We start from the raw sequence: 27,827 nt of genomic DNA, 5'->3' as shown, positions 1-27,827 counted from the left end.
TATTGAAGGTGATGACCACAACAACTTAGAGAATATTAAAGCAAAGGAAAAAAAATATATAGCATTTTTTGTAAGGAGTTTTGGTAAAATATAAGACCAACTACTCTGCTACCTGCTTTGATGCTGATTGAGATCCTCATCAAACTTATCTGCTCACATAAGCAAATGAGGATGAGAAAAGCAGTTTTGGTTTTTTAGGTATGTCACATTATTGCCGTCTTCTCTCTTTTTATTTATTTATTTATTATTATTATTATTATATATATATATATATATATATATATAAAAATAAAGAAAAAGAGAGGATTCTTCACTTGCTGCAGTTGGCTTGCTACAGTTGGCTTGCTACAGTTGGCTATTTATTTATTATTATATATATATATATATATATATATATATATATATAAAGAAAAAGAGAGGATTCTTCACTTGCTGCAGTTGGCTTGCTACAGTTGGCTTGATCTGCCTGTCCACTAGCTCGTAGTCTGGAAAGACTTAGTCCCATTTTGTAGAGGAGGCAACTCAAAACGACTAGCCATCGTCTTGAAGACTGGAAGGGCCCAAATTTTTGGGGGTAGTCAAGCGACAAGGTCTCAGTTTCTCCTTAGGTGGCTCCCACTGTTTCTTTCTCAACTCTTTAACATATTTATTGACTTTGAATACTTTTACATCACATCTTGACATTATATTTTAATTGAAACTTCCTCCCACATTTTTTTATCTAAACTTATTTTACTTGATAATTCATACCATTAAATCCAACTCAATGTTCGTAAAGTCCGCCGGTCCAACTCGGAATTGGCAGGTCAAATCCGAACCAGGCACTGGCCGATCTGGTTTAGGTGGTTCGGCCGTATATTTTAAAAAAATATTATAAAAAAAATATAAAATCCTAAAAAATAAGTGATTTGTTTGTAATGTGATTATCATTTTGATAAAGATTAGAAATTATTTTGGTCATCAATACTTATTTTTACATTTTCCCATATTTTTTGGAAAATTTTGAAATTACTTCTAGGCACAAATTGATTTTTTAAATTCTTTTTTTTTATTTTTTTTTACGTCTTTTCAACTTCATTTGGATAGCTTTATTTACTAATGCTTCAAATATATGTTTTAATTTTTGTTTTGTATTTTTTTAACACTTTTTGGACTGACTCGGACTTGCCCAGTTAAGCCTAGTGAACCGGCCGGTTTACCACTTACTTAGATCCAGCCCTTGGCCTGTTTTCGAGTCCAGTTCAATTTGTCAAACATTAATCCAACTATGCAATGAATTCTACTGTGATCTCTGAATTTTTTCACTGTCCGGCTCTGATTGTCAAGGTTGTTGTGAGGGTATTTTCGGTACAAAAACATGTTCTCATTTGGGTTGTGTTGGGGTTTGAGAATATATAAAGTTGTTAGTGATTTTGTTTCCGTAATTTATAGGAAAAATTATACATAACTTTCTCCCCTTTCCCCCGATACTTTTTAGGGATTACATAAAATGAGACTATTTACCTTTGATATAAGGTGTTCACAATTACTTACAATCATTTAATGTAAAGTTTGATGGCGTGGATATATCACAAAGTTTGAAAAAATTTCTTTAAAAGTTTGAGCTTGGTCAATGGAATAATTGCAGCCACTCAATTTCACATCCAATTGTCAAGATTAATCTCTCACCTTGTACCAAAGGTAAATAGTCTCATTTTATATTTTTCTTATTTTTTATATCATATCTTAAACCTTAACACTATTTTTCTTTGTATTTACCTCTAGTAAAATAGTCACTGAATTTTGGGACGAAATTACCTTTTTTCTCTCTCTTCCCTTTTTTACTCTCTCTATCCCTCACACTCTTTCTGCCCCTTCCCTCTTTCTTTGTTTTCTCTACCCGCCCTTTCTCTCTCTCCTTCTCTCTCCTTTTTCTTTCTCTATCTCACAAAGGGGTTTAACAACGCAGGCCCCTGCGGAAAAATATTTCCGATTGGAAAATCTCTAAACCGAGGATTTTTTTTAGGGCCGTGAATCAAATGGCCCTCTAATTTTTGGGATCCACCAGAAAAAAAAAGGCGTAGCCCGATGGTGGCCACCGGAAGAAAAAAAATTCAAAGAACCTCTATGGCGAGAGGCCATTGTTGCTGCAAAACCATGAAGGATGAAGAACAACTGCTCTCAACCATTGCCAAAACATTTCCAGGGCAAAAGAAAAAGCCATGAGCCCAGACTTCGCAAGGGCATAAAACCCAAATCCCTCAGATTTTTTAGAAGAGAGAGAGATAGAGAGAGTAGGAGAAAATAGGAGAGGGATAAAAGAGAGTAGAGAGAGTGAGAGAGGTCTGGTAGAGAGAAAAATAGTGGGTAGAGAGAGAAAGAGAGGGCAGGTGGAGACAGGGATTGAGAGAGAGCGAGAGGGTGGGTAGAGAGAAGGGTATTTTGGGGAAGAGAGAAAAAAGAGGAAGAGAGGAGGGTATTTTGGTTTCAATTTGATTGATTTTTTTATACAGGGGGGTTAAATATAAAGAAAAATATTATTTGGGCTTAGAATAAAATACAAAAACTATTGAGAGATAAGATTTTATAAAAAATTGATTTTAGGAGGTATCTATAATTTTTTTGAACGTATATATCTTTTGTCAGAGCGGTTTTGTACGGATTTGGAGCTGTGATAGTGAAGCCATATGTTAACTTCGCCTATGAATGTATTACATTAGTGATGGACCATATAAATCCTTAAGTTCTTATTTTCTACTTTGTTTTTTCCGTTATGTTCATTCATGTTATTTTCTCGTGTTTTTTATGGTGCCACTGCCCTATCTACTAGGGTATTTCGGACCACAGATGTCACTATACTGCAATGTGATCATAGCCAGTGACTCAAAAGTTTGTCACCCAGTTTTTGTTAATTTGTAATAATCAATAAAAAACATCGTCGATTAGCCAAGCTCATATAGTTGAGATAATGCTCGGATAAAAAGCACAGCAGCTGGATGAACTTGAAATGTGATAGGCAAATGCAAAAACCTCTTATTCCATTAAAAACTATATAATTCTCACCATACCACAAGCTCATGAGATACAGAAATTTCTGTCGAGCACAATCATCCCTATTCTTTACATTGAAGCTTTCCCAGCAAATAGCAAAACTACCAAACCCCATTTCCTCATTTCTATTTTCTTCTATTTTATTTTCATGCTCTACAGTATAGAGCATTGATCATTATATGAGGGGCGAACCTCAAAACATAAAGGTTGGGGTGGGGCATAAGAACAAGGATAATTACAAACAGTGGGTTCCACACTTGGTTTTGGATCCTTCTTTACATCTTTATTTTCTTCGACACTTACGAGCTCAGTATGGCCCACCTTCTTCCTCAGTATCATAGTTAGCTTTGCTGCATCAACTCCATCTCCTATTACCATCACTTGGCTCTTGTCCTCTCCCTCTAGTCCTAATTGAATGACGCCTGCAAAAATTATAAATGTGTGTGTGAGACAGAGAACGCCCTTTATTTTAAGCCAAAAGATTTCCTACTTTTATGGGAATATACTGTCGATGTGTTCCCTCAGGTGAAATCCAATCTAGAAGTATGATTAGGATCCCAAAATTTTGGATGCAATCCCTGTAACTAGTAGACTAGCTATAATTTAAAAAGTTTTTCCAAATCGTATTTTTTAAGTATTTCTAGTTAAAGAAGGGTGAGGACCTTAAAGAGATGTATTGTATTAGGTAGCCAGACAACATTGTTTTCTATGAATGCTGAATCGTGACAGATCAGATTAGTTTGGAGAGCCCCTACCTTTGATAGAAATTTAGCCTCAAGCGCTAACCAATTAAACCAAGGCTCTTTTTTTACTTTTATTAGTCCTTGCCATCCATTTCACTTTGCTCCTGGGTCAGGGCCAAAGTGGTGAATATAAAAAATTGAGAAAGCGCATGAGTTTCATTAAATTTATCCACTAACCATGTTGTTTAACCTTCGACGATGAAAGGGAAACCCATACTAGAATGCATTGGTCAAAACTCAAAAGGAAAATGAGTCTTAATAAAGGATACAGTTCGGGTGAGGCTGCTGTTAGGAATAAAAGTACAGCTGCACGACAAAACCCCACCTTAAAATTATGTTTTGGTACCATAAATCCCTCTAATGATTTGAAAACATAATTTTGTTTTTAATTATAAAATTTGAAAATCCAAAAATAACATAGATTTGATAAATTTGTGAGCATTTAAAATAAATGGTCCAGATAATATGGTACAATATATGCCATAACCTACTCCTTTCGCATCCATAATACTAAGGTTGAGATGATTGATTTGGTGGTTTTCTAACACCAAAATAATGACTTTCAGCTAGGAATATACGAAATAAAAATAAAGGCAGCATACATTAAGGGCGTGTTTGTTTGGTAGTAGCTTTTGGGAGGGGGAAACCTAAGTTCTAGCCAGTTTTAATCGCACCTTTATTTAGGCCTTGTTGGAAGCTGCAATTTGGAAGTTGCAGCCTCCAGGGGTGTTAGAAACAATGGAAGCCGCCGGCTTCCATGATTTTGTGGAAGAGGGGGCTTTACCAATCAAACACAGCCTAAAAGTCGTCCAAATATAGAGAAAACAAGCGATACACCAGTTGTGTACGCTCAAGCATGGGACACATCCACATCAATCCCTATTGATGAACGGTGGAAATTGACCTAACTATGAATCTTCGCTGGGTTACAGTTGACCTAAACCGCCTCCGTCCGGTTGCCTTAAGGATAGAAGGTGTGTAAAGAAAGTGTATCACATGACATACAAAAACCAGTGTAGTCTGTACCTTTACAACAGTAATATTTTTCCTATAAAAAATGGGAGTATACGTCCAACCTAATTATTTGGGTGGGTTGGAGGAGTTGGACCCAAATATATTTCAGTATCTTTGTTTTCGGTTGGTTGGCTACGTTGGATTTTCGAGTATAAATTAATGGAAAAGTTAATATAAGGGTGAGTCCTTGAACAATCAAATTAAGGCGCACCCTAGAAATCTACCAGACGAGGTTGTTTTGATGCCCAAAAGCCATCAAATCAAGCATCTCAACCTCAACATGCATGGACGTGGGAAAAAATAGATTTCAAGTATTGAAAATAGTGCATCTTGTAATGTATTTTTAAAATTATCAAGTGTTCATAGATCTGTTTGATCTACACTATCTTTTAAGCTTTAAATTTTATAATTTGAGATGAAAACAAATTTTCAGGGTGTCATAAAGATTTTCAATACTAAAACATCTTTGGCACTATTTGAAGGTACATTTTATTTTGATTGTTTAGAGCCCTCAACCTTATATAAACCACAGCCCTACACACATATATATGATTCCCTACACACATATATGTAAAGCTCGGCAGGTCTGATTCCAATCCTAGTTGACAAGGTGCCGAGTGCAAGTGCACATTTGGAGAAATATACGGTGTCATTAACACTCTAATTTTTTATATTATATATGTTGAGACTTAGGAATCAGGCGACTTAGGAATCAGGCTTGGGCTTAATGGTTAGGAGTTGATATTAGCAGCGCAACATCTCAAGTTCCGAACCACCCCTAAAAGACATTTGTTCAGACCTGGCCCAATCTGCCCCTCTTGATCCATGCTCGGGAGCCCAGCGAGTCCAAACATGGGTACAGAATTAAAAAGCCGGAAATGAAAAGGATTCGGTTTACATGGACAAACCTGGGGTACCGGCTACTGCACCCAAGGCCTTGGACATGCTCTTTTGCCCGTCGTTCATTTGTACCTTGAACACCATCTTTTGCTGCAAACATGCATCAATGTGTGTGAGAGAGAGAGCTCCTTCATAGTTTTTTGGGTATTTACAGTAGAGAGAGATATTGAGAGAGAACTTTACAAATTTTTGTGACAGTGAAAATTCGAAAAGAGAAGGCTTTACAATTACAAGAGAGAGAGAGAGAGTACCTTCATGGATGCCTCAAAGAATTGTAGAGATGATGGTTGAAGGCTTGCAGATTGGATACTTTTGGGTCTCTGCAGGTTTTTAAAAATTTCGCACTGGCTTATGATCTATATATGACACATGTAAGAGGATACCAAATGTGACCCTCAATTATTGGACTTTCGGAAGTCTTTCTTTTTTTCTTCCATGAGGAGGAAAGATAGGAGAAGGTTCCATTGAAGCGGTCATCTCACGGGACCGCCAACTAAAGGGCGGTTTCGTTGGTTTGGTCGTGAGTTTTAACCTGGTTTATTTTCAAAACTTAGGAGTTTTATTTCTTTCTATTTGTTTAAGGTTGAGCATAATTTTCAGTTTACTAATTGAGCGCGTATACTATGCTCGTGTGGGAGAAACGTATACGCCCACTCCCTTGGTCAGAAGACCTTCTAGTATTCTTAGAACCACCTCGGAATCATTAGATAATTATTTTTAAAAGAACAAAAAATTGATTTTGAGTTTTTTTTACACTTAGATCTCATCCTTCGTATACCCAAAAAAAAGAAAAAATAAAAAAAAGAATCTCACCCTTCAAATTTGGAGTACATGTTCAATTTGGAGACATTATTTATTTCAAGTTCATAAAAAATGCAACTTAGAATTTTCCTATTGAGATAGGTCTGTGATGTTGCATCCCCAAATTTTGGGGTCCTAAACTTATTCCTGGATCAAGTAGTCTGATTGCCATATTTACTTTCACCGAGAAGAATTTTATGGAAAACTAGCACCGATATATTTTTCCTATTCCATATTTACTTTCACCAAGAGAGAGGAAATGTGTGCACCTCTCTATGAAAAAGAACCTCTTTTGATCCTTTTTATTAAGAACCATGTCATTTTCCCTTGAAAAGCATTCCATTTATTAGACAATGTAAAATTTCGAACTCCAAAGTATTAGTTTCAGGGCCTCTTTGGGCACATCGATTTTGGGTCATAGATTCCTAATATCTTAGATATTGGTGAAATTTACTGTTTGGTTTGCTCAATGCTTAGGATATTAAAATTCAAAGAAAATTAAATCTTGGAAAATAAAACTTAACTTTTTCACGGTTTCATTTCCACACCAAAAACTGTTTTTTTTTATTTTCCAAGGTCGTTTCCACTCATCAACCGCCTTGACCCGAAACATAGAGCACATTTGGTAGGTACGAAAATTTTAGAGAAAAAAAGGCACCTAAAAATTTTTAAAGAGAAAAACTATCTCACAAATTTTTAGAGAGAAAAACTATCCCAAATTTTAACTTTGAGAGAGAGAAAATATGTTTAAATTTTAGAAAGAAAAACTATATCAAATTTTAGAGAGAGAAAGCACCTAAATTTTTGTAGAGAGAGAAACTAACTCAAATTTTAAGTTTTAGAAAGAGAAACTATATCAAATTTTAAGGAGGGCACCTGAAAATTTTTAGAGATAGAAACTCTCTCAAATCTTAAGTTTTAGAGAGAGAGTATATTAAATTTTTAGAGATAGAAATTACATCAAATTTTAGATAGAGAAACTGCATAAAAGTTTTTAGAGAAAAAGATCTCAAAATTTTCAAACATAAAAACTATATCAAATTTTAAGGTTTAAAGAGAGAAAGTATATTAAAATTTTAGAGATAAAAACCATATCAAGTTTTAAAGATAGAAACTACTTGAAAATTTATCGAGAGAGAAACTATCTCAAAATTTTTAGAGAGAGACTATATAAAATTTTAGAGAGAAAAAGTACCTAAAATTTTTAGATAGAGAAACTATATCAAATTTTAGAGAAAGAGAAAGTATTCTTAAAAATTTTAGATAGAGAAATATCTCAAATTCTTTTGAGAGAGAAACTATCTCAAATTTTAACTTCTAGAGAGAGAAAATACACTAAAATTCTAGAGATATAAATTATATCAACTTTTAGAGAAAAAAATATCTAAAATTTTTTAGAGAGAGAAACAATCTCAAAACTTTTAGAGAGAGAAACTATCGCAAATTTTATGTTTTAGAGAGTATCTTAAAATATTAGAGAGAGAAACTATATCAAATTTTAGAAAGAGAAAGTACGAAGAATTTTTAGAGAGATAAACTATCTAAATTTTTTTAAAGATAGAAATTATATCAAATTATAAGTTTTAGAGAGAGAAAGTGTATTAAAATTTTCGAAAAATTTCGTATAGACCCCTAATTTCTCATATTATTTTATTGTAGACGCTCATTCCGTTTTTATTTCAAGAACCATTAAGAATCCCTTAAAGATTTCACCATACCCCCGCATCTTTTATCTCCCTCTTTTAACTTTTGACTATAAAAATGAACACCCAACTAATCTTTTTATACCATTTCAATCCAAAAACATTTGAACCGTTTTTTTCTCTTTCCACCTATTAAAAAAGTTTTTGAGTTAAAATAGTATACAAATATTTGTTGGGTCTAATTTTTGTAGTAAAAAAGTCAATAAAAGAGAAAAATAAGAGATGAGGGGGTACGGTAAAATCATTAAAGATTTCTTTATGTTACTTGAAAGAAAAACAGAAAGAGGGTCTACCATGAAATAAGATGAAAAATTAAGGGTTTACACGAAATTTTCTCTAAAATTTTAGATAGATAAACTATATTATAATTTTAGAGAGAAACTATTTCAAAATTTTAGAGAGAGAATCTATCTCAAATTTTAAGTTTTAGATAGAGAAAGCGTGTTAAAATTTAAGAGAAAATAACTATTTCCAATTTTAGAGAGAGAAAGTACTTAAAAAGTTTTAGAGAGAAAAACCATCTCAGAATTCTTTTGAAAGAAATTTTCTCAAATTTTGAATCTTACAAAGAGAGTATTTAAAAATTTTAGATAGACTATTATATTTTAGAGAGAGAGACGGCTTAAAACTTTTTAGAGAAAAAATTATTTCCGAATTATTAAAAAGGGCAACTGTCTCAAATTTTAAGTTTTAGAGATAGAGAATATCTCACAATTTTAAATAGAGAAACTATCACAAAAATTTTAAAGAAACAATTTGAAATTTTAAAAGTATATTAAAATTTTAGAGAGAACAACCATATCAAATTTTAGGGAGAAAAATGTCCTCAAAATTTTTAGAGAGAGATTAACCCAAATTTTGAGTTTTAAGAGAAAGTATATTAAAATTTTAAAAATAGAATATGCATCAAATTTTGATACCAAACAATGGACATGAAAATGATTGTAAAGAATTCATAAATTTTGTCTAATTTATTCAAACAAGAGATTTGAAGAATCTATGACAAGAGTCCTAATAAAATCGATTGATTTTTTGGATTTCAAATAGTCAAGCTTCCTAATTTCTACCTTCCCTAAGGGGCCCTTATTGAGTCTTATTAAGCATTTGACCAATTCGTCGGTTGTAACACCACTGGTTTCCCACACTGGACCTCTCGTTTTGATAGGATACAAATTCGACTTTTATGAAGAATGTTATGGCAATGGTTATAAAACTGCATTATTCATATGTATCTCAATCTTTATAAAACATAAATGTTTAATTTTAGGGAAAGGTTTATGTACTTCCCATTATGTTCTATACTTTTTTCCCATCCAGCTTTCCAATTTAGTTGAAATAAATCATTGACTGTTTGATATGAATTCGATATCTCAGATTATTTCTTTTTGAGTTTTTATTCTATAACTTATATAAATTTAAATTTGGTACACTCCATCATCTCAATAGGGCAAACAAAAAAAAAAAAAAAAAAACTCTTATAAAATAAAATGACCAAAATACTCCTGAAACTTATGGGACTATTTTTGTCATTTTGTTTTTATAGAGAATAAGGTTCTTATATTGTTTGCAGGTGTGAGTATAAGAGAGGAGTGGATGGCCAAACTTTGGTGTTGTAGAAAAAAATTAAAAATTAAATTGTCTAGAGACGTGACATTGTAATTAGATCCATCTCAACTGTTCATTCAGATCTGATGGCTAGATAAGGGGAAGTATATAACTACTATACATTAGGAGAAGTATAGAGAGCTTGCCCTTTATTTTATTAATGATTTATAATCTATGACATATGAGTGTAATATCTTATTTGACAAAATAATATCCAAGATGACCATGTGAACTTAGATATATTTGGTACCATCGTGACTAAAAACGGACTGGCGGGTTAAGCCAGTTACCCACTCTAACCTGTCTAGGAACTGCTCGAGACAGTCTACTGATTATATGGGGTCTTTAGTAATAAAATAACGAAACAAATATTAAAACTGATGGGATCAAGTATAACACGGTGGTTAATCCAAACGGTTACCCTACAAATCAACTCAGCGATTTTTAAAACACTGGTTAGTGCTCGTGCCAGGATTGGCAGGAATTAGTGAGCTATATTGCTTTCGATTGGTTGTAGTCGAGGACACTTTTTTGTCCTTTCATGCGACAATCATACTTGAAGTACCACAATATTTCCAACTTCTATATACAAATTTTATTTCTACCTGAAAATCCTACCCGACCAAACGAAACTCTATAAACAAAGACCCGGTTAAGTCAATTGACAAAGCAAGTCAACACAGCAATTAAATCATTTTGAAATAAAAAGACTAAGAAATTAAGGACTATGGGCATCTTTGTTTTGGTTCGTCAAGAGAACACTCACTGCCCTTTCTATACTATCCCTAAATTTTGAAAGTCTATGAATTGGACGAAAGGAAACTAGTGTTGATGGCTCACTTTTTCAACTCGGTTTCGCTTCCGTCACCCTTGTGGTTTACTCGGTTTGGTTCTAATGTGGAAATTCCATGGCCCCATACTCCGTGGGTTAGATTGTGATTTATATACGTCAATTGACTCTTCATAAATGATAGAGTAATGACGTGTTTGGTAATTTTGACCAGTGTTTCAAAAGCGGTTGTAACACCACTGGTTGAAACACCTAGTTCATTGAGTAAGTGAACCGGCCAGTCCTATCCCATATAGATTTATTATTAATATTATTATTTTGTCACCAGGAAAATTGCAAGCCGAGTCAGAGTTCACTTTCCGACTTAAGTCGTTGGAGGCCCAAGTCGGCACTTGATTCCTTTCCTTAAAAGACCTACTATAAGCTAGCATGAATGCTTCACCTCCACTGAATTTACAAATGGGCAGTGATTTCATGCAACGGTTGTATAGTAATATAATGCAACAATCTTCAAAAACAATAATAGAGGCTATTTGTTTGGTCCAAATTTGAAAATATACACTATTTTATTTCTCATGAACAATCACAAGAAATAATAATTTGAAAACACAATGTAGAATGTACTTTTTTAGCCCAATTAACATAGACCGTCCATTTTGATAGAATGCATAGATCTAGGCCTTAGAAGGAATTTTTCTTTCCCAATTTTTTTAGATGACTATATTATCATTAGATGAACAATATTTAAAAAGAAAAAAAATGATTTTGAGTTTGTAAAAGTTAAGATCTTAAAATTCACTAGGTGAATGGTCTAGATTCGTTGTTGGAGGGGACTCATTTTGACCATATCTAGGGTTCAAACTGAACTTCTACTTTTTTGGGATTGATTATAGAGATGAAAAGAGCGTGTGTGCAAAATTTTGAGTCGTACAAATACTACAAACATGGTTTTCTATAAGTGTGGTTGGATTATAGTATGATACAACCGTTACATTAGATCATTTCCCCAAACAACATACTACGAAACCACTAAGCTTAAATTCTTCTACTTACAATTTACGATATACTTGGAAAATGGCTTCAACTTCCTCTCCTATCATGGAATTCGTCAACCCAAAAAACGTCGCTATTTCGAATGTTACCAACTCGCACTTGGTAGCTCCAGATTCTAGAACCAAAACATGGAAACTGACCCATATCACATATCAGAGTTTTATTGTCTCTATGACTCGGCCATGAGTTGCCTTACTTGGCCTCAGGAACCTAAGGTGTCCGGATTCCGGACCCGAGTCTAAGTGCACAAATTCCGGGTGATTTAAATTTATTATTTACTCAAGTCATTCTTATTACCACAAATACAGTTAATATATAACAAGGGGCTGAAAAACCAGAAAAGAGAGGGACCATAAATAAAAGCTCCTCACAAACACTCCGCAAAACTGCATCTTAATCGTCCATCAAGCATCATAAAGATCTTAGTTAAGAAGCAGCCAAGGTTATTTCAAGGTCAATCCCGGTTTATCACTCATGGTACTTGATGGATGGTCAGGATGGAGCTCACCCATAATTTTTGTGTGCATGGCATATGTGCAATAAAAGTTCTTCAAAAAATGGAGCACCCATTGTGATTTGGATTATAATACTCATAAACTATAGGCCGAGCCACTCCATATTCAATAGGCCAAACCGTTTCAAGCCGATCTGAGCTCATTTGCGCCTCATCATCATCATCATCTCTCATTTGTCTCACACTTAGCAGCTTTGCATGGCCAAGCCGCTTCTTAAGCCGCTGAGTCAAGTCGACCGCGTCCATATTCTCACCAATCACTTGCAACTTGTTCCCTTCTTCAATTATTTTTACTGAACCAACTCCTGAAAAAGGGAAAACTGAGAATTGCCTCCATACCCCCTCTACATTACTTAATATGTATAAGAAAATATAATATGATCCATATGGTCATGGTGACAAGATCAATGTGCATATGATGGTGGTGACTAACAGAACGTAAGGTCGTACAGTTCATTACGTGAAAGTGTACGGCAAAACCGACTTCCTCCTTTTCCTTTTAGTCCCATTAATGGTTTAAAATTACACTCAATTTGATATTATTTAAGAGATGGGCTCAAGGATAGGTGGTCAGGGCGTAGGGACATCACAATTGTTGGATTTGGTGTTATCTAAAATCACTAACACAAAAAAATCCTGTATTTTGTGAGATTGGTTGAAATTGATCTATAGTGGGATTGAGATATTTCTATATTTTGTGGAATTGAGATATTCTCATAATTGGTAGGATTGATATTGATGTTGATGTTGATAAGGTTCTTAAAAGAAATAAAAATCCAAAAAGATTAGGATTTTTAGATATATCTATTGGTCATTTGAGATATATATTACATTAATAGGAAGTTTTCTATTTTGTGTTGATTCCTTATTATATATATGGGATGAAAGTGTAGAAAATTTACGTACTTAAGTTGGGTCAAACCATATGGGAAATGGTGGTTCCTCTAGAGAGAGGGGGTGATAGAGCATCATGTGTATAAGATGCGATTTTCTCCTAGAGATGAGAACTACTTTTGGACAGAAGCATTGTGATGGTGTCTCTTTTGGACTCTCGAAAATTGAGAGGCTTGTTTCTTGTATAAAAGCGGTTCCCATAGAGATTTTGGGTTGTTTCTCTTTTTAGTGAGATAAAGTTTCGTTTGCTCTTAAAGTTGTTCTCTTTCTAGACAGTAGTCTAGTTATGGAATAGAGATCAGAGAATCGGCATGGTCCGTTTGGGAGAGCATGTTTAAAAGAGTTTGCTCGACTTGGATATTTTTGTCGAGATTTATTCCAAAATCTTTGATGTAACTTTCATTGGTATAGTGGATTTCTATTTGCCGTGCCCGTGGATGTAGCCCTCTTGAGTGAACCACGTAAATCTTTGTGTTCTTGTTGTATATTTTTCATGTTTTATTTCTCATATTTTATTTGTCAAATATTGACCCATCGGGTTTATTGGTTTTGCGCGCACAACAAATGGTATCAGAGCACAACAAGTGGCATCAAAGCACAATAATAATACGACGATTTGAGTTCTATCGTACCACATGTAGGGTACCCATCCCCTATGGACTACCTAAAAAAAGTCCGAAAGAGAATTTTCACCATTTTCCCTTGTTTGGGTTATTGCATTGTTCTCCTATGGGTCCCTCTTCAATATCTTGTCCTCAAAGTGTTGGAGGGGCCTATTAGAATAAGGTCTTGCGTGAGACCAATATTTTAAACACCTTTTGTTCCAAATAAGTCTTATAAGCTATCCTGGACCAGGCTTGGGCTTGTCCAAGCCCAATAGACTCAAAATGAGGTGAGAGGACATCAAGGCTTAAGCTCAAGGTGACTTATGAGGGAAGTGGTCTATACAACCCTGTTTGGGTCTTAATTACTCTTGGAATTTCTACTAATTTGGGGATATAGTAAATAGACCTTGTATGAAATATTTATGATAGGGCCTGGGACAAGAAAAATATACGTTTCATGAAAGAGTAAATATTAATTAGATCTTTAATGAAATATTCTTGAGAAGAGTTTTTAATTTTCATTTTTTTTCCTTTTTGGTAGGGAAAGGATCCCCTACCTAGATCGCCATGTTACTGTACGAAAAAAATAGTGAACTTGCGAAAAAAGATGTGCAAAAACAGTGAATCGGTAAAGAACTGGTCTGGATTGGGGAATAGGAATTTTTACTGTAGCGAATCGTCAGTTCTCTTCTAAACCTAGACACTTTCCTATATATTAGCACATGGTGACTGATTCAAAAGTTAGACCAAGCGATTCCATGCCGACTTGAGGTTTTTTAAATCACTTGTAGAAATGAAACACAAGATGTGATATTGGGGTGTCACCATCTTGACCACCTATCCATGTAAGATTAGGTTCATAGAATTTTCACTCATCTTGTAGTGTCCATTATGATCCCTCCAATTAGTGGCATCAGATTCAAACCTACTTAAAAGGGATTAAGTAGGTTTGAAATTATTGTCCCAAGTGGGAACTCAAAATTAGGTTTGAAATTATTGTCCCAAGTGGGAACTCAAAATTTGAAATTTGAGGGGAGGAGCATGAGGGGCCATAACCAAAGGACCAATGGTTGAACGGCTATCTCTTTTACAAGGAGACATTCTTAATTACAAGTTGAAACCTAGTAGTTCTAAGAATCATTTATATATTATTTCCCCATGTTTTCATGACGAAGGCTTGACTGAGATCTAAATCTACGAAGTTAGATTACCAAATGGACGTTGAAATTATACCACATTAATGTGGCATGCATGCGTGGATTCTTCTCTAGTTTATTGGAATGACTTAGGTATTGAAAACCTTTTTGAGATACAGGAATTTGCAAATGTTTTGCTCAATTGTACCCAAGGTTTTAAGATATACCAATTCAGAGTTAGAGAGTCGATAATCAAATTTGGTGTGTTTAAGGGCCAAATGACATGAATAAAAGTAGTGGGAAGAGATACGGTCACTCATGGTTTGACCGAAGGTAAGACACTTGATATAGTGGAATGACGGAATAAGATTCGTTCAACCAACCTTAAGTAGTTGGGATAAGGCTCGAATGACAATTTTGAGGATTATAAATATATAAGGTTGCAACCTTATATTGTAGAAGTAAAGGTACAAATAAAAAATACTTAAAAAAAACATATTCTTTAGTAGGAAAACCTTCTAATCAATAATCTCAACCTCGAGATAAATGGATATAAAGAAATAATAATAATTTCAAGTCCTAAAAGTCATCATAAGATTTCAAGTGGAAAACCTTTTAATCAATATCTAGACTGTCTATTTATAATGTTTCAAGTGTGTATAGATCTTTACCATTTTTCTAATTTTAAATTTCATAATTAGGCTTGAAGAAGGATTTTCAAGTCCTCGTAAGATTTCCAATACTAGAACTACATCTTCCGGCAAAAATTAGATTTTCGATGCACCTAGGCTTGGAGATGCACCAAGGCTTCTATAGCATAACATGGCACCTTATACAAACCTCACAATATTTAACTCAAAGATAATTCATCAAAGACAGATATTTCCTAAATTTATGTACCCTTTTATTTTTCAATTTATATTTTCAACCGAATTGTTATCTGAATGGTTGAATCAGTTGATCCAAATTGTTCCAGTGGAGGGCTGATATTAAGGGATTGTCCGATCTTTAAGACCTTTGTTTGTGGCACCACAATGGGTTGGCAATGTCAGAGTGAGGTAGATCGGATTATGTAACCATCCCCCTGTCATCTCATTCATGTGTGGCGTATGTCAACTAATTGATGTTGAGTGAACATTCAATATTTTAGGCCCACATAACCTAGTCCACATGCTCAACTCCTTCATAAAAAAAATATGATTGGAACACTTTTTTCATTTATTTCCTAGGAAAGGGCACATGAAATCATTTAACATAGTTCAGACCTGTGTAGATTTTATCTGCGTAAGGTGACGCACATGAAATCATTTAACATATTTATCTGCGTAAGGTGACGCACCTGTTACAGCGAGTCCACACTTTTAAAATCCATCTTTGGCAGAGATCTCGAAAAAAAATTTTTTTTATAGGTCTAACATCTCAACTATCACAATCATCAATTTCGAAATTTAAATTTTGAGCCCCAAAATAAAATTTTTTTTGAGACTATTTGTTTCAACTTTTTTAATAATCACTAATTGTGTTTCGGGTATCTAATTAAAATATTGACAAGAAATTTGAATATCAATCCTCCGATTCAATGCTTAAAAAATTGATATGGCCACCTAATAATCACCCAAGTCCTTCGGGATTGGGTCCCTGGAAATCCAAAGCAAAAAATAAAATCACCCCAAATCTCACTGCTATTTTCTTTCTTTGTTGAATTTTTAATGGGTGTGGTTTGCACTAGGTTGCAACCTTAAATTTAGGAGCACATTTAAATTTTTTCATAAAAATAATTTTGAAATTAAAGAATTTTTATATGCGTTATATGCTTTTCATATTTTAGTAAAAAAAATTGTATATATTTTTATTTTTTTTACAATTTTTTTACCGTCCGGGACTTACTCGATTAGAACGGTTGAATCGGCTAATTTACCGGTTAGACCGGTTAAACCGCTTCCGGCCCTATATCAAACCGATCAGATTTAGAGCTTATTAAGAGCTCCAATCCCTCTCTTTATTTTTCTTGTGATGGAGAATGAAATGGATGTCCTAAAGTATTTCGAGTTTCGAGGGTTTACGATCAACAGAAAAAATTATTGTTTGTTGTGTGGCTACAAGGGTTTATCATGTAGGCCACTTAACACTACAAATGCAAATATTTGTTGATGCTATTGGACGAGTGGAACTCTTGACATCATGTTGTGACACCTTTTTATTTTGATAACCCACATCTCTCGAACTTTTATTACCATTCTCATGGACAATCAGGTGATGATCGAAAATTTATTTTTGAAAAAAGTAAAGAATAAATCTCAAAAATTAAGCCAATACCTGGACATTTACGAAAATAACATATAAATGTGAAGAGTACAAACCTTGTCCCGAGACAGCGGCCTTTAGAGCATTTGACCGGCACTTCTCACAGGCCATGCGAACCTCGATCACAAATTCTTGCTGCATATTCACAAGCATATGTAATTAGCAACTTAGATAACTAAATTCCTCAAATTTCTTTTTGACAATGTTAATGGAACTTGAGATGTAGTGCTACAAATAAGAAGATGAAAAATATTAAGATCCATGTATTATTGTAAAATTTGAGGAATTTAGATTTACGAGATTTGAAGAAAAATTAAATTCCTTCAACCACACAACAATACATGGATCTTACTATTTTTCCTCTTCCTATTTTGCAATCAAGAGAAAAAAGAAAATTTTTAATGCTTTTATTTTGCAAATCTAGAGAAAAAGAAAACCACGTGCAATAAGATTTTTGCTCCCCCTTTTTTTCTAAATACAAAAATAATGTTTTTGTACCTTTCCCATTTATTTGGCCTTGAGAGAATAGTAAGATAATGCCAATAATTGCTTTGCCTTTGTGGGTTGATAGAGAAACCCTACCCCTTTATATAGAAAAGAATGTAGATGCAAATTCCATTGAGATTCCAAGAAACTCAAACTCCATTGAGATTCGAAGAAACTTCTTAAGTCCGAAGCCGTATTCTCTAGGTGCTTTACGCGGCTTGACTTAGGGACATGGTTAGTAGCCTAATAAGAGTTAGATTAAAAAATGACCTTGACCCCAAGCTCTCAATATTTTTTACTTTAAAAAATGACAATGACCTTGACCCCAAGCTCTCAATATTTTTTACTTATGAAAACATTTATTAGTTATAAACAATGAAAATAAGACTGTATTTTCAACCTTCATTTCTTTATTAATCTAAAGTTGTAAAACCTATCTTACTACATAAAAATTCATTTTATTATATCTTCTAACCCACTTAATATATTTTATTTATTTTTTATTAAAATTTTTGGCCCAAACAAATTTATAAAAAACAATGTCTTCTAAAGCCCTCTCTCTAGCCATGATTCCCTTTCTCTCTCCCCCGATCAACCTCCAGACCCCTCTCTCTCTCAATCACCCAAAATTTACCGTGTTTTCCTATAAACCTCCAGCGACCATAATTTTGCGGCACCGAAACTGGTGACAGAGCGCTTCAAGAGAACGCGCTTTTGAAAGGTGCATTCACAGTAGTGAATCAGGTTTTGTTGTTGGAGATCCCCCATCTAGAGAGAGAGAGGCTACTGATCCAGAGAGCGAGAGTATAATGCCCGATCAACAGAGAGAGAGAGAGAGGTAAAATGGGCAGCAGCACAGTGGTAGTGATCTTAGAGAGAGAAAAAGGGGCAGTAGTGGTTTTAGAGAGAGAAAAAGGGACAACAACAAATTGGCAATAGCGTTCAGGTGGTTAGAAGGGTGCGACAGTTGGCGGAGAAGACTGAAGGGGATGGCTGAGGAGCAGAGAGCAGGGAGAGGGAAGTGAGAGAGGCGGAGATCAAGGAAGGGGAGTGAGAGAGGAGGAGAAATGGGGCAGCAGAGTGGTTGAGAGGAAGAACAGTCTAGACAGAAACACACGAAGAGAGAAAAAGTTAGAAAAAGATTATTTTTTAATTTGTTTGGATTAAAAGTTGAAATAAAAAAAGATAAAAGTTATTTGGGGGGGGGGGGGGGTTAGATTATAGGTTTTGAATTTTTAGGTTTAGAAAGAAATGGAAATTAAAAATGGGATCTATGGAGATATATTTTCAAAAAATAAAATAAAAAAATAAATATGCACCTTGTGAAATTTGCGCGATTAGGTAGATGTTACGACAAAGTCCAAAGTCCACCGACATGAAAGGAAATAATGGTAGAAGTTATGAAAAACTTATTGGTGGTGGCAAAAAGATAAGAAAAAATAAGTGAAAAGTAAATTAATTTGAAGGTTTTAAAACCTAGAAACATGGTTTATGAAAAGGATACAAACATGTGTCTCCTCATGCATCAGGTGTCCCTCTTAGAGATGATGTCCAAAAATTAGTGGCTACAAAACATATTTAAAAAGGTAAGAATTTTATTTTTAGAAGTTATAAATTCCAAATTCGTTATCACCATGATAGTTGAGACTAAACAATAGACAACCCCTAAATAAAAGAAAAGGAAATATTGGCTAATAAAATTTAAAATTACTAATGTCCTCAATTTTGAGCCCTAAGGTCCACACTAAGTCAATAAGCCATAATATCTTAGTTTAGTCCCCAAAAAAAACTCAAAGTCTAGCCCAAATGATAGTAGATCTCAATACCTTTCCAACCGTTTAAAAAATCATCAAAATTTGACCTTCCGTTCGAAAGATATTGACGGAAATATTGTCCAAAATAAATGACGTAGAGATTTCCCTGCGTGCGCAGGTCCACGGGTCCACAAGGCGCTTGCTTGAGGGTTCCAGAAGCTTTTGGTTCCTTCTATTGACGTGTTTTGGAAAGGATAATCTCAAATTTTAACAATTTTGCCCGTCACAGTTGGGAAAGGACTCCAACATTGTTTCAACCATGCCCCTAGGCAAAGCCTATGTAAAACCCTCTCATAATCCTAAAAAATTATTTAGAAAATTCAGAAAATCCTTAGGAAAATCACTGAAATTCTACGAAATTTTGTTTTAGAATATAGTACAAAATCCCAAATTCCATAAAAATTAAGAAACACATGAGGAAAATTAAAAAATTTCTCAAAACAATCAGTCAGGCTCTAGAAACCCTATGTCTAGGAAGAAAACTAGGCCAGCGATCATAAGCCAAGGTCGATTCAATAGTACTCCACAAAATCCCCAAAAATCAAGATACCTAGGAATAAGATATCTTAGATCCAACCTTTAAATTCAACTTTCAAGAATGCAAGAGAAGGCACCAAATGTGTAAATCAACCTGTGGTGTTGATATGGGCTTCAACTTCGAGTTTTTCAGATATTTGATCTTTCTTTTTCTCATTATTTATATTCTATTTATCTATTGATTTTTTAGTTTAATTTAGAATTCATAGCTTTTAAAGAACTAGTGGGTCTAAGATTTACAGTTGGCGTTGCCAATAGATCCATAAAGGGTCAGATCTATACTGGTTTTGGATCTATAATTTGAGCAGCCCCACATTCTCTATTGATACATGAATTTTAACTCGTTTTGCATAAATTTGAGTTGATCTCGCTTAGAGAACTGCGCATTTTCAAATATAATCATTAACAAATTTCAAAACTTTAGTTTAAAAATCCATTTTAAAGAACGATTTTGAAGGGCTCCCCACATATTCAGGTGAGTCGACTGACTAACAAACACTTTCCCTTAAGAAAACTTAGGTGGCAAAAGTGCTCAATATCACAGTAAATATGACTTTGAGAAAACAAAAAAAAAAAGCTTTTAATAATATTAACAATAACAACAACAACAACAACAATTACAACAAGAACATCAAGAACAAGAACAACAACAACAACAACAACAACAACAACAACAACAACAACAACAACAACAACAACAACAACAACAACAACAACAACAACAACAACAACAAGAACAACGACAACAACAACAACAACGACGACAATAGTAAATATAGTAATAATAATAATCCAAGCCGATTTGGCAAACTTCTTAGTTGACCAAATGTCATTGTTATGCGTACTTTTCTTGGAAATTGCACTTGATGCCTTAATCAAAGTGATTCTACATCCAAATGGCAAATAACACCTGGTTTTCCAAATGGCCAATTTCACCATAAATTATGGGATCCTGCTAATGTGTCGCATGACTAAATATTAAACTAGTAAATTATAAAAAACATATCCCATCAAGTAGGCCCATTCCCTTATATGTGCTTTATCACAATTAATGCCCAAGTTTGGTCTTTGCAAAATTAACCTTGGATCCCTAAATAATCTTTGAATAACAGACTTGATTCAATACTCGTGCTCATTCTAACATGATCCCAAAATTTAAGATCATGAGATCGTCCTAAGTAGGTCTTTTACTTGATGCGTAAGTCTACGCTATGCTCTCATGACTACATGTTATGCACTCATATATTTAATAAAAAAGGAAATAAAATTCGAGCTTAGCAACCTCCAATTATGGTATTAATGCTTGATTGAGATCTTTAATTAGATAAGGCTAAAACTTCAAGATAAATAAAAATTTTTTTGAAAAAACTGTAAAAAAAATTAGAAAAAATCACAAGAGTTCTATAAATACCCCTTTCATAACCCAAAAGGAAAAGACAGGAAACTACAAAGAAATCCCTTATAAATTCATGAAATTAGAAAAAAGCCCAAATTACCAAAAATAGGAAAAAAACCTTAGAAAATTCTTCAAATTTTTAAAAAAATCTCAAAAATCTTAGAAAAAATATTAGAAATCATATTCAACCTATAGAGATAAAAAAAACCTTAGAAAACTAAAGAAATTCTCCTCCAATCCCAAAAAAAGCCTAGGTAGACCCTACCTAAAATTCTAAGCTTTTCCCCTTGTGTTAGGAACCCTAGATCTAGGTCAAAAGAACCTTAGATCTACCAATTCCAGCAAGCAAATGCATCCAAAAAAAGAGACGGTGGCGTAAATCGGAAGAGCGGCCTAATCCAAGCTCAAATCTCCGGGTTTCGAGTCCCTAGAGGTAATTATATATTTATTTGCTTAATTTAGTTTGTTTTTCATCATTTAATTATCTGCTTTATTTTATTTTTCTTGGAAAACTAATTCATTATTATATTTAATTAAATTTATAAGCATTTTTAGGTCAAAATACGGATTTGGAGCTGGCGTTGCCAGTGGACTTAGAAAAAGACCGGATCTGTATAGATCTAGGATTTTTTTAAGACCATAATTCAAACGACCCCACTTTCTCTATCTTTTAAAAAATAATATAGTTTTTGTTAAGATTTGAGCAGATCTCATCACAGAGATAGACGCATATCTGAGCATAAACAGTTTGGCGCCCACCGTGGGGCACCTTGAGCTTCAGATCCGTATTTTAGACGTAAAAAACTTCTTCTTCTTTTTTTCTCATGTTTATTTTTTCATAAAAAATAACAATACAAATAAAAAAATAAAAAAAAGAAGAAAAAAGAAGGTAAATTTGAAAAGATTTCTTTTTTATTATATTTGATCTTTTCTTTCAAGATCTTATTTTTTCTCTTTCCATAAAAAATTTAGGATTTTTTTTCTCTTAATCTTTATGATCATGTAGATCATATTCTTTTAGATTCATCTTTTAGATCAATTATTCTTATTAGTATTATTATTATTATTACTATTATTATTATTATTATTATTATTATTATTATTATTATTATTTAGAAATTCTTTTATTTCCATCTTGATCATCTTTAGCTTACGATCATCTTTATCTTTTTTAGATAATCTTCTTTTAGATCTCATCTTGATCATCGTTATCTTTAGATCATCTTTTTAGATAATCTTTTAGATCATCTTTATCATTTAGAACATCTTTAGATTCATCTGTATATCATCTGTATCATCTTTATCATATTTTTATCTTCTCTTTTATTAATACTTATCATCTTTGGATCATATTTTATCACCTTTAGATCATATTTATCTTCTTTAAGTGCATCTTTATTATTTTTTAGAATACATCTTTTAGAAGCATCTTTATCTCTTTCCAAAAAAAAAAAGAACAATCTTTTTCTCTTTTGATAAAATAAATTTTAAATTAAAAAAAAAAAGACAGATCTAGGCCTTCTCTACTTTATCTATTTAGATTAGAAATATATCTTTTTCTTTTTTTTCTTTTCTTTTTTTTTTTCATTTTATCATTTGTTTTTAAGCCTTATCTGCATAGCTTATAATTTTCTTGATATTATCTTCTCTTTTTTTTTAGAAAAAATAAAAAATCTTTTTCTTTTAGATCTTTATCTTGTTTTTGTTTTTAGATAGCTAAAAAAAAAACAGAAGAAGAAGAAGATTTTCGTTGCATAATTTTCTAGTCATGTCTGTAGTTCGTGATGGCTCGGATACTTAGTCTACTGCCCATACTAGACCCAAAGAGCTAAGCAACATGATCAATCTTTTAACGGCACCGACCCCCATTACATTTACTGATGATTACATACCTTCGGGGTTCGATCGTTTTCACGCCCATTCACTTTATATCACTGTTTTTATGAGCGGTTATGAAATCAAGAAAGCGATGGTTGACAATGGGGCATCTCTGAACATCTGTCCCTTGAAAACTATTCTAAGAGTAGGGTTATCACGAACAGACCTTGAGGTCTCAAACATCTCAATTGCAGCCTATGATGGGGCTCAAAAAAAAACCTTAGGGATCATCCCTCTCACTCTTTAGATTAGGCCAGTGGTCCAAATAGTGAGGTTTTATGTCCTTGACATCGAACCTTCTTTCAATCTACTCATTGGCAAGCCATGGCTCCATGAAAATCTTGTTGTGGCATCCACTTTGCACAAATGCCTGAAGTTCCCACCTGTTAGAGGAGTGGCTCACATACGTTTAGATGTGGTCAAAGCAGAAAAAGAGTAACTCTCTAAAAATTTGAAAATCCAGGAGATCCTACTTCTAACATGTAAGGAAAATTGTGCTATGATCCATGAAACACATGAAGTGTCTGAGAAATTGAAAAATTGTTATAGTCATTATGATTTCGGTTCATGCACAGCATGAAATATGTTATTGGCTAAGGAGCACTACCCCGGCGATCGAAGAGGGTTGGGTTGCACACTTTCTAAGCTTCAATGCAAACTCAAATCTTTTCAGCATCCACATTTTATTCTTGGAGGAATTTAAGGTCTTTACCATCGAAAGACCGAATCTCTTCCAAAACTGGAGATCATAATTGAAATTCTTCTAGAAGAAGAGCTGTTAGAATGACAACTTTTCCGGCTTACACTTGGAGCCCATATTGTGGCTACCACGTCCTCGGCTTCTAAGCAACTTAGGGCAATTACTGAAAATTAGAGTATTACTCTCTTATCTATTGAATCTATCAAAGGGATACAACGACACTTTCAAGTCCCTGTACCAAAAAACATACATCCTGTGTGAAGCCTTTCTAATACTATTACCTTTCCGATTGTAGAAAATGCAGTCAAGACCCTTGACAAACCCAGTAAAAACTTAAACAAAGTCAATGAAGAAAATGAAAATGAAACAAATGAGGACTCATCTGCCGATGAAAATTTCGGGGCACATGAGAAACCTCCTACTGAGGAACTCATGTTCCAAGCTGAACAGTTTAAGACAAGATTCGACGGTAGTCCTACTGCTATTGTCTAGGAGTCCTTAGACATTAATCTAGGAACTGAGAATGCAAGCGTGTATGATTTAAGTGATGTTTCAATTCACTTTTCTAAATAAAAAGAGATTTACAAATGGAGCAAAGCGAATGTGTTGCAAAAGTATATGTTTTTTTTGGGTAAAAAAATAAATATATTGCAACAGTATTTTATGACTGGTGTATTAAGAAAACCCCTTTAGTAATGAATGACGATGTGTCCAAAGTCTAGACGTCCTGTCTGCCTTCTTTCTCATGAGAGTGAGGGAACACTGAAGGTTCATAGAATAGGTCAACCTTTCTCTTTTCTAGGGTTTTTCACAGTCTCAATTACACAAGGAGAGGTATCCCAAAAAGCTAAAGGAGTGTATGTCCTTTGTCCTTTAATTTGCCTCACTTTAGACAGCGAAAAACTAGTGTACACCCGCAGGAGCATAATGACATTCACTGGGGAAAAACCCTATCTTCAGAGAGTGTGGTCTCTAGTGACTAGGGATAGGTCTGTGAAAAGTCTTGGAATTTTCTTTTGTTAGTATTGGAGGGGCTCTACAATTAATTTGTCATTATTTAGATTTGTCCTTAGGTAGATAAGATGGGTCCTGCATAACTGTGAAAGGAAGCATTCTTTGAGATTTTCCAAAACATGGAAAGTGATAACAAGGGTAGTGCACTGTTGATATTAATAAGGCTAGATGAATAAAACTTCCCTTTATATTTGACAGGAGTTTCCACCTACCAAAGAAGAATGAAATGAAGCTTCTTGGCATGCATGTGCAAGACTTGTTGGGCTACCTAAACTTGAGGCGGGTAGGGACTCTCGATTAAATGCTCCAAATTTTTGTTAGATAAATAATTAAATATTGACCTAGATTATTGTGATGGGTTTTTGAAATTAAAATCAAAAGAAATGGTAAAATGTCAAACAATTCATCTAGGTGCATTTTGATAAATTTCCTGTCGACCTTATAATGCTCCCTATGGAGCTCACATGCACTTACTCCCTCAGGCAAAAGCGGAACTTAGGAGGATTATTTGGATCAGAAATTTTGGGATCCACTTTACATTCAAGATGATTATAAAGGAAAAAATGTATTTTGATTTTCTAAACACAGACGGATTTGAGCGTCAAAAATTTGGACCATTTATATTGAATATTTGGTATTGATTGTTCGAAATGAGGTTAGTTTCTAGTTTGAAGTGGTTACATCTCTAAAATTTAAATTCTAGATAAAATTTTACTAGAGGGAATAAAACATGGTGGATATGCTCCTATGAGATTAGATTTGAGGTTTGGGTGTTAAGTGAAACTTGAGAGCTTAGAGTTCTGCAACATGTTTAAAATTGGATGATTTGTTACAAAGCATTAAAAATCATTCAAAATGAAAAACTGACATGAGGACGATTTCACTTTTAAGAGACTATCTTACGCATCATATAGGCATTACCTACATATTTTCAAGTAGGCGAGATAAGGACCCTCTACTCAAGGATCAGGGTTTGAATCTCTATATTTCAATCAAGAAATTGCTTCTAACTACTTTCTACATTGAAAAATTTAGAAAATGTGGTGAAAACATAGGTCTTGGGAGTCAACACCATGTTGAATCTACACCCATTGTTAAGCATGTGTTTGAATTTGATGAGCATCCCTCATATAAATGTTACGAACTTATTTTAGGGCAATTTATTGAGAATGTAGTAACTATTTAACACAGTTTCTATGAGCTCCCAACTCATATGTAGGAATGCTACCCCCCTTAATAATCTATTTTTGAAATAAACCCCAACTCATATGTAGAAATGCTTCCCCCCTTAATAATCTATTTTTGAAATAAACCTAGACTCTGATTTTTAAGGAATATACAATCCCTAAGATGTAAATCATTAATGTATAAAAAAATTTAAAACTAAAAATAATATTTTTAAAAGGAAATATATGAACCATTTATTTTAGGAAATATCTAAGCCATTGATTTTATCTTTTTCTTGAAGAGACCATTACTTGCATCCATCTTTAGATGGAGAGTTTATGCCTTGCCCCCCCCCCCCCTTCGCGGATGTAAAACCACGAAGACACGTAAATCATAGTAAGAATAGTTGGCATTTTGAATATATTTTGATAAACGAGTGAAATATTGAATGGTTGAAATTAAAGAAAAACCCCATTTTGTTTTCAAAATTTAAAAATATATTCCATATTATATGCTAAGTCTCGCCGTTTTAGAGTGCATAGCATATTTTAAATTTATTTATTTTTTTATATATCTGATTAAGCTCAAATTGGAGTTTTCCCAACTTTGGTTCATTAACATTTATTTGCAAACAAGGCCAAATCTGCCTACGATACCGTAACCAAAAACTCGGGCCGGACCTTTTGTAAACACTAGAAAAATTTTATTTAAAAAGGTCATAAGATATTTTGGGCTAGGTCTGGGCCGCGTTAGGTATACCTCGGGCCTGGCTCCAAAGTACGCTAGCTACCCCAAAACCCCACGGGCCGGCCCAGCCTACTAACACACCCAATGGTTTAAAAAACGGATCGGTGACCTGGATCGGACTTCCAAAAAATCGATCCGGATCGGCGAATCGGCGATTCGGATCGGGAATAGGGTGAATCGGTCAGAATAAAGCTTAAAAAAAATGCGAAAAAATTATTAAAATTCATTATAAATATTGTTTTTTAGGAATTCAATAAGAAATGAGGGTACTCCATTAAAAATTTTCATGGTTTTGAATGAATATGCGAATATTGATATGTTCTTTCCCTGCATGAATCGCCATTCAGCATTTAATTTACATCACACAAAAGGATAAACATATAATTATCATGGAATAAGTATATCAACATACATGGACTGCAATAAAGTATAAAATTAGTAACATATGATCTAAAAATAAAATGATAGACGACGTTATTGTTCTTCTTGGTCACGCTGGTGCCATTGATTGAATTCGTTTAACAATTCATTGATTCGATCTAAAAACGAATCATCGATATTAGCAGACATCTGACTAATCCCAAATCCATGAGTGTTAGTGTTTTATTGTGTTCCCAATCTAAAATCCTCGAAGATTGTCCATCCTATATGCTCACCTGCACTGTCGTGCTCATCTCTACACTGTTGCTGTTGGGACTCGATATGTGAATAATATGGCTGGGATAGGGTGGCCTCAGAATCATCATCTCTCTCATTTTCTCTTTGAATAATATGGATTAAAAAAAATAATAACAAATTTTCAAAAAAAATTGATCATGGATTAAAAAAAAAATCACAAATTTTCAAAAAATTCTATCATGGATTACAAAAAAAAATTCGATCATGGATTTAAAAAAAAAAATCACAAATTTTCCAAAAATTCCATCCTGGATTACAAAAAAAAATTCGATCATGGATTAAAAAAAAAAAATCACAAATTTTCAAAAAATTCAATCA

General features: G+C 33.8%; 2 protein-coding genes across 2 annotated transcripts; both read right to left on the bottom strand.

Annotated features, from left to right (window-relative positions):
* Positions 1-2,989: 2,989 nt before the first annotated feature.
* LOC105421695 (heavy metal-associated isoprenylated plant protein 47-like) lies at positions 2,990-6,075 on the bottom strand. Its single transcript, XM_020675627.2, has 3 exons — positions 5,939-6,075; positions 5,696-5,777; positions 2,990-3,452 (listed from the first exon to the last, which is right to left on the bottom strand). The coding sequence occupies exons 1-3, from the start codon at positions 5,942-5,944 to the stop codon at positions 3,184-3,186; spliced, it is 357 nt and encodes a 118-aa protein (XP_020531286.2). The 5' UTR covers positions 5,945-6,075; the 3' UTR covers positions 2,990-3,183.
* A 5,831-nt stretch (positions 6,076-11,906) lies between these two features.
* On the bottom strand, positions 11,907-17,655 carry LOC148780261 (heavy metal-associated isoprenylated plant protein 46-like). Its single transcript, XM_088849237.1, has 3 exons — positions 17,591-17,655; positions 17,149-17,227; positions 11,907-12,458 (listed from the first exon to the last, which is right to left on the bottom strand). Exons 1-3 carry the CDS (start codon positions 17,597-17,599, stop codon positions 12,190-12,192), a joined length of 357 nt encoding a protein of 118 aa, XP_088705363.1. The 5' UTR covers positions 17,600-17,655; the 3' UTR covers positions 11,907-12,189.
* Positions 17,656-27,827: the final 10,172 nt, after the last annotated feature.

This window comes from Amborella trichopoda, chromosome 10 (genome assembly GCF_054954075.1).
Source record: "Amborella trichopoda isolate Santa Cruz 75 chromosome 10, AtrichopodaSantaCruz75HAP2 v2.0, whole genome shotgun sequence".
In the NCBI taxonomy this organism is placed as follows: Eukaryota; Viridiplantae; Streptophyta; class Magnoliopsida; order Amborellales; family Amborellaceae; genus Amborella; species Amborella trichopoda.
This window is presented reverse-complemented; position numbering and strand designations above follow the sequence as displayed.